We start from the raw sequence: 16,779 nt of genomic DNA, 5'->3' as shown, positions 1-16,779 counted from the left end.
TTCTAGTTTCTCTTTTTCTTTCGCAATTGATTACAAGCCTACCTTGACTCGTGCGGTTATTACATTTTGAGATTCAACTCTTTCGACTGACAGCTTGCTTCGCTATGGTCCAAATTTGGTTCAACAAGAGTTCTTAGACAATTTTAAGCTTGATCCATCTACCCGCATAGGTTTCACTGATGCTTTTTTTAAAAAAAAATTGTAGAGAATTAATTTGAAGTTTACTCTTCTCTTTTCCTTTTTAGGAATGGCACCTCGCAAGAGCTTGCGTCAAAGGATACGTGACGGATTAGGGGTTAATGCACGTGCCACCCAATTTCACCTGTCGAACCCTCTTTCCATGCCTTGCACAAGTGAGCTGAGAGAATCTGATCTTGCACAAAATCTCCCTGATGAACCACCTTCCCAACATCCATGCATTCGAACCTCACCCTGCCATAACCCTTCTACTTCTACCGTGATAGTCTCAACCCCTTCAACTGCTGAAGGCTCTACCTCATCTCCTTCATACCCTTTTGATTTCAACAGGCCATACGAGTCCGACGGTGATGAGACTGCCTTCTTAACTCAGGCTATGGCTCAATGGACTAGAATGAGTGAGAAAGTATCGACCCAATGGCATGCTGATTCCAAGTCGGGTATTACATAGGCCTAGCAACATCTTCGCTTGGTAAATAATTCTGTTGGATCATATCTTTGTCTCTTTCGTGTACCTTTCTATTTGTTATAATCTTCCTCACTTTTACAGGCATCCTATGAAATGATGATGTCTTGCCAAAAATTAAGCAATGAAGTAGAGTTTCATAGGCTGAATCATGTGAAGCTGCGTGAAAAGGTGGAGACCCTCAGGAGAAATATTATTTCTCATGGGGAATTTGATCGAGCTGCTTTGTACGCCGAGATGTCTACTCGGTTTTCCTGTTCTCAAGCATCCTTGGCTACACTTGAAACTCAGCATGACACTTTAGTCAATGAGTTGAAGGAGACGCTTTCGATGGTTAAAGCTGAGTTGCAGGAGGCTCAGACCAAGCTTTCAGATGCTAAATACTTGGCCGAGAGTTTTTCAGAAAACGGAGGCATACAGCCAGATGGAGGATGATTGCCTCCAATGTAGGGTTATGCTGGCTATGGGCATCGTCAAGGCAAAATACCCTATCATTGACGGTGATCTCATCCAATCTGAAATTAAGGTCTGACGTAATGACGAGACTCGAGGGATTGACAATGTGGGTATCTTTGCTAGCCAAGCCTTGCCAACTGCTCCTCAGCCTGCCTTTGATGATCTTCTCCAAGGCATTTCTGATTTCTTGATTCGAAGACTCTTGCGAAGCTCGGTGATATTGGTCACATAGATGACTAGATTTTATTTTGTTTTTTGGATTTATTATCAGTCTTATTAGAGCATGTAATTTTTTTAATCACAGCTCGAGTTGATGGCTTGAGCTTGCAGTTTAGTTGATCAAAATTTGAAACTTCAATGCTTAGTATAGAGTTTTATACACATTTTTTTTGTTTGTAACTCGACTTGTGGGAATTTACTTATTCAGCTCTTATTTATCCAAAGTTGCAACTCGACTTTGCTCGTAAGTCAAGCTTGTAGTTTTCCTATCAGAATCTGCTATATTTCAGCTTTTCTTTATTATTGCTCCTTGCCCCTCACTCACGCACGAATAACTTTATGCATAAAAGAAAGGACGTCATTGCTTGAGTAAACTGTAAGATTCAAAATGCTCATTGTCAATTTCAAAAGTGACAAATCTTAATACTCGAATTGAAAGAAATTACAAATCTTTTGCTGGAATTTTGAAGCAAATCTAGGAAGTATAAATTCGTTTATCAAGAAATTACTGAAAATAAATTTTCAAGTGTTCGGCATTCCATGGGTGGGGTAAGCTTTTCCCGCTTAGGTTAGTCAAGCTGTACATTCCAGGTCGAATGACTTTGGCCACTTGGTAAGTACCCTCTCAGTTTGGTCCTAAAGCTCCACTGCCTGGAACTTTAGTGTTAGGCATGACTCGCCTAGGGACTAGTTCTCCCACTTTAAAGCTTCGTTTGCGCACACATGAATTATAGTATCGTGGCACCCGATTTTTATATTTTTCCACTCTTAGATTCGCCATCTCTCGACATTCTTCCAATAGGTCTATATTTAGACGGAGCGCTTCATCATTCTTAACTAACTCGAATTGCTCGACCCTAAGGGAAGGGATTTCAACCTCAGTCGATACCACAGCTTCTACTCTGAAGGCTAACAAAAATGGTGTTTCTCCCGTCGAGGTCCAAGATGTCGTTTGATAGGCCCACAACACATTTGGCAACTCTTTAGGCTACAATCCCTTTAATCCTTCCAACTTAGCCTGAGATTCCGCTTAATGATCTTATTGGCAGCTTCAATCTGTCCATTAGCTTGCAAGTGGGCTGGAGAGGAAAAGTAATGTTTGATACTGAGGCTAGCGTAAAATTGGCAGAATGACGTGTTGTCAAACTGACGACCGTTGTCAGTGATCAAGACATGTGGTATGCCAAATCGACATACGATGTTCTTCCAAATGAAATTGATTATTTTTTGCTCGGTAATTGCTCCTAGAGCTTCAGCCTCTACCCATTTGGTAAAATAATCAACAGCAACAACGATGAACTTGGTTTGCCCTTTACCTAGAGGTAGGGGTCCAATTATGTCGACGCCTCATTGTGCAAACGTCCAAGGACTCATGATGTTTGTGATAGGTTCAAGGGGCTATTTGGGTACGATCGCAAATTGCTGACACCGATTGCAAGATGTGGTGAACTTACATGCATCCCGAGCTAGTGTAGGCCAATAATAACCTTGACGAATTATTTTCTTTACGAGGGATGGGGCCTCAAAATGATTACCACATACTCCCTCGTGAATTTCCCGCATGATGTAATCAGCTTCCTCGACATCAACACATTTTAGCAGAGGGAGAGGATATCCTCTCTTGCATAGTCTTCTATTATTTATTACATTGTGGGCAGCCTTACACCTTAATTGTCGAGCTTCAACTTTGTCATCCGACAATACCATTTTTTCCAGAAACTTGATTAAGGGGGTCATCCAACTGCTATGCTCGATCTGCGCTTGCTCATCTATCTCCACAACTTCTTCTCTCAATATACTAGTTGCATTCAAAACTTCTACAGGCACCATTCTACCTAGGTCAGCATCATAAGTTGTTACCAACCGAGCAAAAGAGTCGGAATTAGCATTCTGAGATTGCGGTATCTGCTTTATCTCACACTTGCTAAATGAACCTAGCATTTTCTAGACTTCTTCTAGATAAACAGCCATTCGACGATCTTTGGTCTGGTATGTCTCAGCTACCTGATTGATAATGAGTTGGGAATCACTGTAAATAATCAGGTTGGTGACTCCAACTTCAATAACTAATCGCAGTCTAGCTAATAATGCTTCATATTCTGCCTCGTTATTCGAAGCCTGAAACTTGAACCTCAGGGCATACTCAAGACGCCCTCCCTTTGGTGACAACAACAACAATTCGGCTTCGAAGCCCTTTCTATTGGAAGATCCATCCACATAAAGCTCCCATGGAGGGTCGTTGCAACTCTCGGTTTTTGGACATATTTCTGCCATGCATACCTTCGTGTTGTCCCCTGGTGAGGCACATGGAGTGAACTCAGCGAAAAAGTCAGCTACTACTTGGCCTTTCATTGCAGTTGGGGGCGAAAATGGATGTCGTATTCGCCCAACTCAACTGCCCATTTCATTAGTCTACCAGATGTTTTTGGCTTTTGCAGCACTTGTCGTAATGGGAAACTGGTTAAAACCGTCATTTTATGTGCTTGGAAATAGGGGCGTAACCTTCAGGCAGATACCACCAAGGCTAGGGCAAGCTTTTCTACCTGGGGGTATCTCGTTTCTGCCCACCATCGACTTGCTAGTGTAGTATATTGGTGACTATCGACCTTCCCTTGACTAGAACATAACTAACTACAGAATTAGACACTACTAGGTATAAGAAAAATTATTCGTCTAGCACGAGCTTGGAAAGGAGTGGGACTGAGTTGAGATAATTTTTAAGTTGTTTGAACGCCTCCTCACATTCCTCCTTCCATTCAAAGTTAGTTTTTTTTCCTTAATACCTTAAAAAACTAAAGACATTTATCGGTAGCTCGACTTATAAAATGATTAAGAGCCGCTATCTTCCGGTTCAGACTTTGTAGTTGTTTTACCATTTTGGGAGACTCCATCTCCAGTATAGCTCGTATTTTATCTGGATTTTCCTAAATTCCTCTCTAGTTCACCATAAAGCCTAGAAACTTACCAGAAGCCACTTCGAAAGCACACTTTTCTAGGTTTAGCTTCATTTGATATTTTCTCAAGATTCCAAAGGCCTCAACCAAATCATTTACATGGTTGTTCGCTTTTTTTTTTCTTTTAACCAGCATGTCATCCATGTATACCTCCATATTCCTGCCAATAAGAGGAGCAAACATTTTATTCACCAGATGTTGATAAGTAGCTCCTGCATTCTTGAGTCCAAATGGCATCACAGTATAACAATCAAGTCCCCGACTAGTAACGAAAGAGGTTTTCTCTTGATCTGAGGGGTGCATTCTAATTTGGTTATACCCTGAGTATGCATCCATGAAGCTTAATAGCTCGTGGCTGGCAGTAGCATCAACAAGTTTATCTATTCTCGAGAGTGGGAAACTATACTTCGGGCAAGCTTTATTGAGGTTAGTAAAATCAATGCACATTCTCCATTTTCCATTTTCTTTCCTAACGAGCACCACGTTGGACAACCACTGTGGGTAGTGGACCTCTCACATGAACTTTGTTCGTAATAAGCTGTCAACCTGCTTAGTTATTATTTCATTACGAGCTTAATTAAAAGCCTGCCTCTTTTGGCGCACTGGTTTGAAGCTTGGATCAATACTGAGGAGGTGCACCATTACTTGTGGGTCTCCTGGCATGTCATCTGTAGACCAGGTAAATACATCTGCATTGTTTCTCAGAAAAGCTACAATAGCTTCTTTCTCATCAACTCTTAGCTTTGTCCCAATACTAACTCTTTGAGTGTCAGATAGCAACGGAATTGATTCTAACGGCTCAGCTGGCTTGCCACGGGACCTAGGTTCAGCTGTCAGTTGGAGACCGATAACGCCATCTGCTTCTACCTCACTGACGGAAGAGTCACTCACCAGGGGAGTTGAGGTTCGAGTTCTGAATTTGAACTCTTCTATAGTGTGATGCACCTCCTCATTTCCTTTTTCGACAACATTGCTAACAACGTACACAACTTCTACCTTGCCCTGTGGATTTCTCATGGCAGTTTTGTAGCATTCTCGCGACATCAATTGTTCCCCTCTCATAACTCCCATTCCTCTGGAGTTGGAAATTTCAATAACTAATGATAGATGGATGGAACAGCTTTCACTTGATATAGGGACGGTCTCCCTAAGATGACATTATAAATCGACCTGTCATCTACCACAAAAAATTGCACCTTTGCTGTTATGCAGGCCATGCCTCCACCGAAGGTGACCGAAAGTTCTATGTTGCCCTCGAGGTATAGTGTCTGACCGTCAAACTCCAATAGCGGGGTCGTGTTTCTTTTCAAGCGCTCTCATCCCAGCCTCATGGCATCGAAGGCGTGGAGAGATAAGATGTCCGTCGAGCTACCTCCGTCTACTAAGATTCGATGTACCTTGACGTTCGCTATGGTTAGCGATAGTATTAGGGCGTCATTGAGAGGCTGATGTAGATTTGCCACGTCTTCCTCAGAAAAGCTAATAACTTGATCCACCATAGCAGTAGAACATACTTCTTGGGCTCTTGAAGAAAGTCGGGCTTCCCGAGCTATACTCTTTTGCTTTCTTCTAGAATTGCCCCCAGTCGATCTGCCTATAATTATCTTAATTTCTCTGGGGGAGTCAGCATATGGTCTCTTCTACTTCGAGTTGTTTTGCTTTGATTGCCATTCTGGTCTCCGCTTACTCCCACATATTCCTTCAGTTGTCCCCATTGAATTAAAGTCTTTATAGCTTCCTTGAGGTCAAAGCATTCAGCGGTGGTATGATCATGGTCCCGGTGGAAGAGACAGTATTTGTCTCGGTTTCTTTGATGTGACCCAGCTTTCAGCTTTTCAGGCCACTTCAGCATTTCTTTATCTTGCATTTCCATTAATATCTGTTCTACGGGAACACTGTAGAAGTGTAACGCTCAAACTTGGCAAGCCTTTTCGGGTTGTCTTTTCCTGTGCTATACGTCGTTCTTCCGTTCTTCTCTTCTTGTTCTCATACGATATTCCTCTTATCGACCTCTTGATCTGTGGTGATCCGGGTGAGTGGTTTTTTCTTCTTGACCACCTATCGAGCGGAGAAGCTCCCCAGCACTCATGTGTTTCTGGGTCCTAGAAAGTAACTCAACATAGGTGGTAGCAGTTTTTTTACCTAAAGACCAAAGGAACCTCTCATCTCTGAGTCCTGCTACAATGGCTGTCAGAGCTGCACCGTCAGTATAACCTTCAATCTGCAAAGCTTCGCTGTTGAATCTTGCAACATATTCCCTCAACGATTCATTTCTTCCTTGCTTAATGGTGAGGAGATGAGTGAGAGGTTTTCTCTAATCTCGAACTCCTAAGAACTGAGTAATGAACGCCCTAGCTAGCTATCGATTTCCTTTTTAGCTTTCTAAACAATTTCTGGGCGGGTTCTGCCAAAGTGAATAAGAATGCCCTACACTTAATAGCGTCTCGGACTCCATGGAGTTCCATCGATGATCGAAACGTATCTAGGTGCTTTACTGGATCTTTCGATCCATCATAGGGTTTTATGGTTGGCAACTTGAATTTGGGAGGTACCGGCTCCTGCATGATCTCATCGGTAAAGGGTAGGTCTACCTGATCCAACAAATTATCTAGGTCCATCCCCTCATGATCCTGAGCCTTTTTGATATCTCCTAGCTGGTTTTGGATGCGTTGTAACTCGACTGCCTATGGTCGACTATCTACTTCTCTGTCATCCTCGGCCTGTATCCTCCGCCTTTGATTGATAAGATCCTGTAAGTCTGTACCTAGGTCAAATTTGTCAACCTACTCCATCTTTCGAGCTTTCACTTGGTCACCTTTTCGGGCCATTGATCACCCCTGATATGTGTGAGACCTTCTAGGTTGGCTCTTAATCGGAGCATAGTTTCGAACAGTAGGGGTTCGAGAGTGGTGATCAATGAGTGTCTACTTTTTCCGACCCGGACCGTCTGTACGCCGATCATTTCCTCCTAGAACCAACCTCTCTGAGGCCTTTGGTCCAGAAACCTCAGATTCTCCCATCCCTTTAATTGCCGGACCTTTACCCTTGGCTGGGTCTCGGGCCACTAGGGTGGTGCTTTGTCCCAAATTGTACCTTTGCTTCCCATCACGCTTATTTTCCTCAGGAGAGTGGATAACATTTTTCTTGATGCCCTTGATGATACGGTTCGGTCATCTGAGCATCTCCATAATCTGGCTCAAATTCTGACCTAAGCTATCCACCTTAGCAGTTAGAGCCGCGTACTCCGGAGCTGGCTCATTTTCAAGTCGATGGGCTGCCTCTACGTAAGCTTCTTGAACACGTGTGGGTTGCCACCTTGGGTGACGTTCATGATCTTAATCATCCCAATCAGTTGGGAGATTTTCTCTATTCATATTGCTACTCATGGTTCGAACACAAAGTATGGTGGTAAGGCTAACGGACATTGTTATTTTCCCCACAGACGGCGCCAACTGTTGATACCGAAATTTGCACCAACGGTAAATTTGTATTTGGAAGAGAATAACTGGATATCCTGTAAGAAAAGTGAGTAAAGCTAACACCGGTGTGGTGTTGAGCCAAATCCACTCCGATACTCAAGTTAGAATCGGGTTTGAATTTGAGTCAATTGGTAACAATTAACATAGGTTGAAAAGCATACCTTTCTTTGACGATACCACTTGAATTATATAGGTCGTCCATGTAATAATCGAACATAGCTTGTCTATTCAGCTTCCAAGCCATCATTAATCATTATTTTATCCGTTTTCTACCTGAACCATCATTATTCGGGCTGTTACAAACTTCAACCCTTAATGTGTTCGACCTTTGGGTGGAAGTATGCCTTTCGATTTACCAACAATTATTATTAATGTGTTATACTCTCTAATAATTGAGCTGCACAAATGGAATTAGGTAACTAAATAGTCTTTAAAATAACCATCTTAAAAGAGGTTTCCATTAATTTTTCGTTTTCTTGAAAATCTAATGTATGACAAAAAAAAAAAAAAATGATACAATATTGCTTTAAAATAGGTAACTAAACAGTCTTAAAAATAACCATCTTAACTATACATATATTATTCAATATGCACAAGATACAATATTCCTTTAGTCAAAAGCCATTTGAAAGTCTATTAGCTTGGCTTCCATTCTTGGGTTGCCTATCGAGCTTGACTGGCTTTCCTTAGTCCACCTTCTTAGCTCAATTGCCTTTACCTAAAACTTAGATTTAATTATACTATTTGGGTTTAATTTTATCCACCACAATGATATTTATAATATTTTTAAATATTTTTCATTTTATGATGAAGGGATGGTTGAAGATTGGATGTAGCATAAATTACACCTAAAATATTACAAATTTGAGAGTATATACGTCAAAATAAATATTACAAATTTGAGAGTATATACATCAAAATGCAATATAAGTAAAAAAAAAAAAAAATGGTGTATCAAAAATGTAATTGTTTTATAATGATTAGGGAGATGCCAAATATACCATGAATGTTCCATTGAAGAAAAGCCAAGAAACGAGGGAAGAAAGAGAAATTTCCGAGAACAGAACAGACATCGTTGTTAGCGGCACGTGCTTTGTTGTGGGAACACAGCCCCTTTCTTGCGGTGGTTCTCTTTCTTCCTACGGCCAAAAGACACGCCAACACCACCAACTCCGGACCCTATTTCATCGCTCTCTAAATCCATTACCCAAACTCATTTCTGCCGCTTTCGTTTTTCCCCTTCACATTCTTCCCCAAATTCTTCCATCCATCTCGCTCTTCTTCACCAATGGCTGTTAATTCGTCGACCCATCTCGCTCCTTCGCCGCTTCCCTCACTGCCTCGTTCCTCCTTCGCTTTCGTTTCTCGCATCTTCTTGCGCCCTGTGTCCACCTCTGCTTTCCCCTGGCGGACCCTTGTCTCACTTCGTGCTCAGCCGCCGAGTACTGATGGCTATGGATCCCAGCAGCCCCTTGGTTTGGACCATTCCGGAACTTCCTTCGGCTCCACTGGTTCGCCGTCACCGTCGTCGTCATCGGTTATCGATTTCCTCACATTGTGCCATCGGCTTAAGGTATCCGCTCAGTTTTAGGGGGAGGAGGGGATTTTCTTGATTCATATTCTAAAGAATTCGTTAAACTTTTCTTTTTGTCTGATTCTTGGAGAATATCAAATGAACTACAGGGTAGGTAAGTGGGTTTTGTTGCTTTTTTTGGGTCAGTAGAGATTTTTGGATTATTTGGCCAATGAGAATTCATTTTCAGTTTCTTTTCATTGTTGGCAAAAGAACTGATATTTGTTTATGCGTAATGGGAGAACGAGGTGGTCTGAAAATTATCTCCATTAGAGGTAGTAATCATTTGGCTATTCTCTTTTACTTGTAGACTACAAAGAGAAAGGGCTGGATCAATCATGGAATAAATGGTCCCGAATCAATTGCTGATCATATGTACCGCATGGCTTTGATGAGTTTGATAGCCGGTGATCTTCCAGGAGTGAACAGAGAAAGGTTGCCCTTCTTCAGGCCTTTAACATTCTATATAGGTCTTTCTATTGAACTTTGTTTCTCTCTGTCCTTGTTGTCCTTTGATCAGGTGTATCAAGATAGCCCTTGTTCATGATATTGCTGAAGGTACTTTCTGACACAAATTCTTATAATTTCCAGAACTTAATTCTAGCGATTATGCAGATTTTCTTTTCGAGTAGTGGTATTGATATTGCTATTCGACTAAAGGAGGTAGGCTTATTCTTATCAAAACACTCTCCTTGTTAAGGTTCTAGATCAATCAATATAACTTTGGAGAAGTTTACGAGGAATTTCTTATGGAAAGGGGTTGATGAGGGGGGAGTGGTCTCATTTAGTGAGGTGGAATGTGGTGGCCAAGCTATTGAATTTTGGGGGTTTAGGTATAGCCGTATAGGCAATCTCATGCCCTGAAATGAGGCCTTGTTGGGTAAATCGAAGCAGCCATATGATTGCTGAAGGACGATAAATGATTCAAAAGAGAGAACAAGGAGCAGAGGGGTCTATCCCACAACCCCTTGGGATGTTCAATTCTTTTTTATGGTGTTTGGTGAATCCCTCTCATCTTAGTCACCTCATCTTTTCCTTGCTATGGAAGATTAAAGTTTCTAAATCTTTTTGTGTAGCAGGTCCTTCATGTAAGAGTTAATGCCCTGGATTTAGTTTAGAGGAAGTTGACTGTCATGATAAGGCCGTAATGTTTAATCCCCTGCAAAGGTGCAAAGGAGGATCCTTACCACCTCCTATGGTGTTGTGAATATGCTTTTCGAACATGGTAATGTTTAATCCTCTGTATGAGGAAGAACAACTAAGGGGTAAGGGGCAGAGAGATCCCCTTCCCAAAAGGGAAAATTATTACAAAAAAATCCTTCCAATTTCTAATAATCGAGGCAAGACTATAAAAACTCCAATAATCTTTTACTTGAACTCCACCAAGCCAAGTGCTATATTCTTAGACAAAAGAATCTTCTAAATTGAAGTTGTTCTAAAAGTTCCAATGACGATGATTTCTTTCTTTCCAAGATAACCAAACCATTGCTTTAACTGCACAATCCCACAAAACCTTGGCCTTTCCTTTGAAGCAGCTCCCTATCAAAGCCTCAATCAGTCAATTGTCTATCTTCTCAGGCAACCAAATACACAGTCCAAACTCATTTAGAATAAATAGCCAACCTTTGGTCACAAAAGAGCAATGAAATGATCTATTGATTCCTCTCAACAGCAAATGATCTATGGATTCCTGTCCTTTGAAGCACAGGCAGCAGCAAGAAGGGGATAAAGTCCATGAACAACAACAAGGGGATAAAGTTCATGAACAACAAAGAGGGGATAAAGTTCATGAACAACAAAGAGGGGGATAAAGTCAATCATCTATCTTCTCAGGGAGGCAAATAGTCTATGGATTCCTCTCCTTTTAAGAATTTGGTTTCTTCTTAGCCTGGCCTAGAGGGTGTAGTTCTACAGTTGAGGGGTTGGAGCTCCTTCACACTCTCTATTGTGACAAGGAGCATTTTCTTTGGCCTGTTGGCATTTGTGCGAATTTGCAAGGCTTAGGGCTTTTGGGTTGAGGGAACAACAAAATCTTTAGAGCGGTTGAAAGAGATCGGAGGATGATTGGTCTCTTAGGTTTTTTGTTTTTTTTTTCTTTAGAAAAGGAAAACGAATCCCTTAGGGCTTGTTTGGTAGACGATCTGAAAACAGAAATTTGAAAACAAGTAATTCAATTAAAACAGAGTTGTATTTCATGTTTTCAAGTATGTATTTGGTAGCAGATTTAGAAATTAAATTTCAATTTAAACAAATTTTCAAAATGTGATTGAAGATATATTTAGTTATTCACTAAATACTAGGTTGAATATAAACCATTACTAATTAATTTTTGAACTTGTTTTATGTTAAAATTATTGTATAATTATTATTTTGTAATATCATATAATAGATATAGTATATTACATATTTTAAATTTAACAAAAATAATTGAGTTTGTAATATGAAATAGTGTAATTGTTATTGTTTTTATCATTTTTAATATAATTCTGCATTTTAAAATTTTGAATTCAAAATTTGGATACTTAAAAACATAAAAAAGTTGTTTTCAGAATTTGCACTATCTGGATCACAGAATTCGAAAACAGTTTTTGGAAATAAAATTCAACCAGCCAACCAAACACATATTCACTGAATTCAGTGAATCTGATAACATAAAACAGAATCTGAGTTACCTATCAAACAGACCTTTAGGTTTCTTGTTTCTCTTTGAGGTTCAATGTTTAAGGATTTTTGTAATTATTCTTTAGATTTTATTTTGGTTGATTGTAGCCCTTTTTGTTATAGATTGACTTCATTTGGGTGGAGGCTTATTTTTTGTATGTCCTTGTATGCATTCATTTTTTTTCAAAAGCATGGTTTCTCCTTAAAAAATGGCAACGTTAATCAAGGTATTATTGGTTGTTAAACATTCTGTGTTACAATTCCTATATGAAATTTTCTTCTGAGTTCTTATACTTCTTTGCATCCAAAATAATCATGGTATTTTAGTACGTGTGGTGTGTGATCAAGGTCATCTTTCTCTCATATACTTCCCTGGTTTACAATAATTGAAAACAGATGGTCAGCTGGTCACTCTTATTCCCATGTCTTGTTGAGACCCGAAAGTGAGTCCAAATCACTACACCATCAAAGCCTAGTCGTCTATCTCCTATGGCTTCTTCTGGATGGGGTTATTTTTCCCTTTATGGTAGTGTAATTACAAATGGTCATGATCTTCAATAGAACGCTTCGAAGAACACAATAGTTAGTTGGAGGAAGCTACGTAAGGAACTGCACTTTCTACACATTTTTAAGGAATAGAAATCTAACGGTTGAATAGACATTTTTCAATTCAATAACCTTGAAGGATTCAGAGTCCTCAGTATTTTTAGCTGAAGTGGAAGATAAATAGAAGGCCGGTCATGAAATGGGCATGGAAATCAATTTAATATATAGGTTATTCTTTTGCCTAAAAAAGGTTATTCTTTGTTCCAAAGAAATGGTCACAGATTCCACAGGGGAGAATGGATGATTTAGAAGCCTAAGCAAAGGGAAAATAGGAAAGGGAGGAGATCTCTCCTCCAATCCAAGCATGTTTCATGATATTGTTCAAAATCCTCTATTAACCTGTTTTGCTGGCTATATCTGAGCATCTGTTTAACCAAATCTGTTTTTGCATGTGTTTTATCTATTTGTTTTTAGTTCAACAATTGTCGGAATGGGGATCTAACCATCAACTTTTGAGATGGTAGTTTGTGTCTTATTCACCTAGTTATGCTTGGATTGGTTGTATGTGTTATATATATGATACCTATTTTATGTTAGAACTTGTTTTCTCGTGGGTTATATCTAGGCCTCTGGTTTCTTCTTTTTGTTCTAATTCTGCATTGAAACTCTGAATCCTTGTTTTCAATCCTTTTTTCAGCATTTAGTAATGGCTGGTATTACAGAAAACACATTGTTCAACTCTTGCTCAAGAGTTTATCCCTCTTTTTTTTTTGAAAAAAAACTTGTCTTTCATTGAGGAGAAAGGAAAGAATACACATGCATACAAAAGAGGAAAAACTCACAAAAAAGGAGCCAAATGATGAAAAGGGGTTCCAATCAAGAGAGATAAGAGCAAGCGAATAATTACAAAATAGCCGAGGCCCAAAGAGAAACAGAGAATCTAACAAGAGACCAAACATTGCCAAAAAGACTATCACGCCCTTTGAAGATTTTGTTGTTCCTCTCAGTGAGGAAGGGTTGGTCAAGCAATGGAAAATAGAGACACAAGAAAAACCTTTGAAAAGGCTAGGAAACCAAAGGCGGGAGTCATCTCTCCATGGTCTCAGGCAAATAGAGGCAAGAAGAGCCAAGACATTTGGCATTTCTCCATTTGTCAATGGACAACGAAAGCCCAAGGAGAAGACAGGAAATCCTTCTAACCGAATATCGAAGCAACCGTAAGACTCCTGAAGGAGGATAAATGATTCAAACGAAGAATAGGGAGCAGAGGGGTTTGTCCCACAACCATTTGTCTTCCCAAAAATAGGTACCCCTCCTGTCACTAATGTCAGCATGAATAAATGAAGAAAGAAGAGAAACAACAGATGTAATCACTTTCCACGGGTTTTTGAAAGTGCTTTTTAACCCCTCATTGAGTCACCGATCCACTCACAGGGACGAGGCCCGTACTTGCTAACAATAACCTTATGCCAAAGGGTACAGATGTGATGATATTATCGCTAGAGCCATTTAGCCAACAGGGCTGTGTTTCTTGTCCTAACTTTTCCGATACCTAAACCCCCCAAGTCCAAAGACCTAGAGACCACCTGCCAAGGGTACTGCTAAGAGTTTATCTCGGGGTTGCTGCTGCGCATTTTTTACTTATATGGTGCCATTTTTGTTCATAATATTGCTATCAGATTTTGTATTGATTACTAATCTTCGTGAACACTGCTTGGGACTTAATTAATATAGGAGGCATGTACATATCCATCTTTATCATCCTGAGACTATCTATTTCAACATCAAAAGTCCACTGTGCATGTTTCTTTTAATTTGGATGTAACTGGCATATTTATCTGTTTTTACCCAATATCTTTTCTTTAGCCAATAAGTTCATGTGGATCAATGGGAAACTGTTATCTCCATATAATTGATATTGTTTTTATCACATTGAAATGTGTTATTATTTGCCTGTTATCTTACATTGATTTTCAAGTTGGCTAATATTTATGTTTTCTACTGAATGATAATTGTTGATATTGTATTTGGATTATGATAGCTATTGTTGGAGATATAACGCCATCTGATGGTGTGCCAAAAGAAGAAAAGAGCAGAAGAGAATCAGCAGCTTTACATGAAATGTGCCAACTTCTTGGTGGAGGCATGAGAGGTACGAAAATATTCTTAGATTTGGGTTTGGTTAATGGGCGGAAAGTAGTTGTGTTAATCATGCTCCTCTCTTTTTGGTTTCTTTTCGTTTTCTTTTTTCTTTTTAAATATTTACAGCCGAAGAGATCAAAGAACTTTGGGCAGAGTATGAAAACAATTCTTCATTGGAGGCGAATCTTGTGAAGGACTTTGATAAAGTATGTTGTCTTAGTTTCATCTTCATAAACTATCCGCAGATTGTATTTTGTGTTGGTTATATAAGATTTTTTTTTTCTTTTTTAGTACCATAAATGTAAAGGTAAGTATTTGAACCTCCAACTTTTAAGGAACGGAGTAAATGTCTTAAATGTTTATGCTTATGTTGGTGGTTACATTAGATTAAGAACAGGCCTTTGCTGAATGTGGTGTATTTTGTAGGTTGAATTGATTCTTCAAGCATTTGAATATGAAATAGGTAACTCCGTAACTTCGTCTAACTTGCACTATTAATAAATGTTAGCGGTTTGAAATTTGATATTTGACATGAATTTAATTACATTGGCAGAACATGGGAAGGTGCTGGATGAGTTTTTCCATTCAACAGCTGGTACATTTCTACTTGTTATATGCCCTTCTAAGTTAAACTATTGATTTAGTCAACAAATATAGATGGTTGCCTTTTTCCCAATTTCAATTACATTCTTGATCTTTTGGTTTTTATTTTATCAAGTCCAACCTGTTAGCATCATTACTTAAATATTCATATGACATGCTTATCAGATTAATGCATGATAATTCGACACAATATGGCAACGGGTAATTAAAGATGAGGCTACTTGAATAAAATAAGGGTGGGGTGGTCAAAGAACAAGGTTTTAAATATATTCACCTATCCACTCTTCAAATTTTACGACGCATCGTTCTTATTTTATCTTGCTAGTTTTCTCCCCTGTGCTACATCATGCCAAACGATTAGTCTATTTTTTCATGTCATTTCAATATAAATACTTAAGTGGCATGTAGTTATTGGAATCAAAATAAAAGCCCCAGAAACCTGATTGAAATTTGTTAATGCTTTTAGAGACAGAGCTAACTGCAAATGAATTTGTTATTGCTGCATTTTCAGGAAAATTTCAGACTGATGTAGGAAAGAGTTGGGCAGCTGAAGTATTGTCCAGAAGAAATTCTAGATTGACAAACAGCCATAATTGATCTTCTAGGTACTTCTTTTACTGTTCATCCAACTTACATATACAAGTTATTAGAAAGTTGGAATTTGTGTATCTTAGAACAACACACTTCTGGTGATGGCATCTTAAATGCCTCCAAATCTTTACAGCAGCTTAACCCACCATTTGCTGCTAATGAATTTGAAAAGAAAGGGAGTAAAAAAAGGGAAATAAAGAATAATAATGTTGAAATACTGCTTTTTTCACTAGGATCTGATCAAGTTGAAAACCAAGTTCATTTGTCTATGAGTTTTGGCATTTAAGAAGTAGGTAGGAAAATTTGTTTGTTCAAATTCAAAACCCAATGTGTCAAAAGCCAGATTGAATCTTGAATCAAAACGCAGCAAAGTTCGGGAGAAGTGGCTTTAGTTATTATTATTATTATATATTTGTATATGTAGGATACTTGGGTTAAATTATAAATTTAATTGGTAACTATTTAGTTTTTAATATAAAAAAATTTGAATTATGTATTCGGATGTTTAACTTGAATTTGAATTTAATGAGTTCATGTCATTGACTTTTTTTTCAAAAAAAAATAATAATAATAATAATTATTAAGGTAATAGTTTTAAATCGTAAAATTGTTGAAAATATTTTCAAATATATTAAAATGTAAGTCTATCATCTATCGATATTTATTAATGATAGATGTCGATAGATGTCGCTAAATAAGTTGGTTCATTTTTCTATATATGAAAAAACAATCCTAAAAATCATATAAATAAATAAATGTAAGCTTCCTCAGTTTGAAAGGATGGAAAGCTTTCCCCTCTTTGATAATATTATGTCACAAATCTATTATCTTGTCATTAATACTAACTTTTGAAAAGATAAAATGTTTTTTTTGTTTTTTTTTGACACTTGG

General features: G+C 38.7%; 2 protein-coding genes across 2 annotated transcripts; one reads left to right on the top strand and one right to left on the bottom strand.

Moving 5' to 3' along the window:
- Nucleotides 1-2,338: 2,338 nt before the first annotated feature.
- LOC150032045 (uncharacterized) lies at nt 2,339-3,280 on the bottom strand. Its single transcript, XM_090308362.1, has 2 exons — nt 2,794-3,280; nt 2,339-2,655 (listed from the first exon to the last, which is right to left on the bottom strand). Exons 1-2 carry the CDS (start codon nt 3,278-3,280, stop codon nt 2,339-2,341), a joined length of 804 nt encoding a protein of 267 aa, XP_090164488.1.
- Nucleotides 3,281-8,774: 5,494 nt separating this feature from the next.
- Nucleotides 8,775-16,105, top strand: LOC120068056 (Metal-dependent phosphohydrolase). The gene is made up of 8 exons (XM_039019724.2): nt 8,775-9,345; nt 9,656-9,780; nt 9,866-9,903; nt 14,594-14,704; nt 14,821-14,900; nt 15,121-15,157; nt 15,248-15,289; nt 15,809-16,105. The coding sequence occupies exons 1-8, from the start codon at nt 9,061-9,063 to the stop codon at nt 15,892-15,894; spliced, it is 804 nt and encodes a 267-aa protein (XP_038875652.1). The 5' UTR covers nt 8,775-9,060; the 3' UTR covers nt 15,895-16,105.
- The last annotated feature ends 674 nt before the right edge of the window (nt 16,106-16,779 follow it).

The sequence above is a fragment of the Benincasa hispida genome, chromosome 12 (genome assembly GCF_027475165.1).
Source record: "Benincasa hispida cultivar pf3 chromosome 12, pf3_genome.v1.1, whole genome shotgun sequence".
NCBI classification, from domain to species: domain Eukaryota; kingdom Viridiplantae; phylum Streptophyta; class Magnoliopsida; order Cucurbitales; family Cucurbitaceae; genus Benincasa; species Benincasa hispida.
Note: the sequence above shows the minus strand (reverse complement) of the source record. Positions and strands in the feature narration are given on the sequence as shown.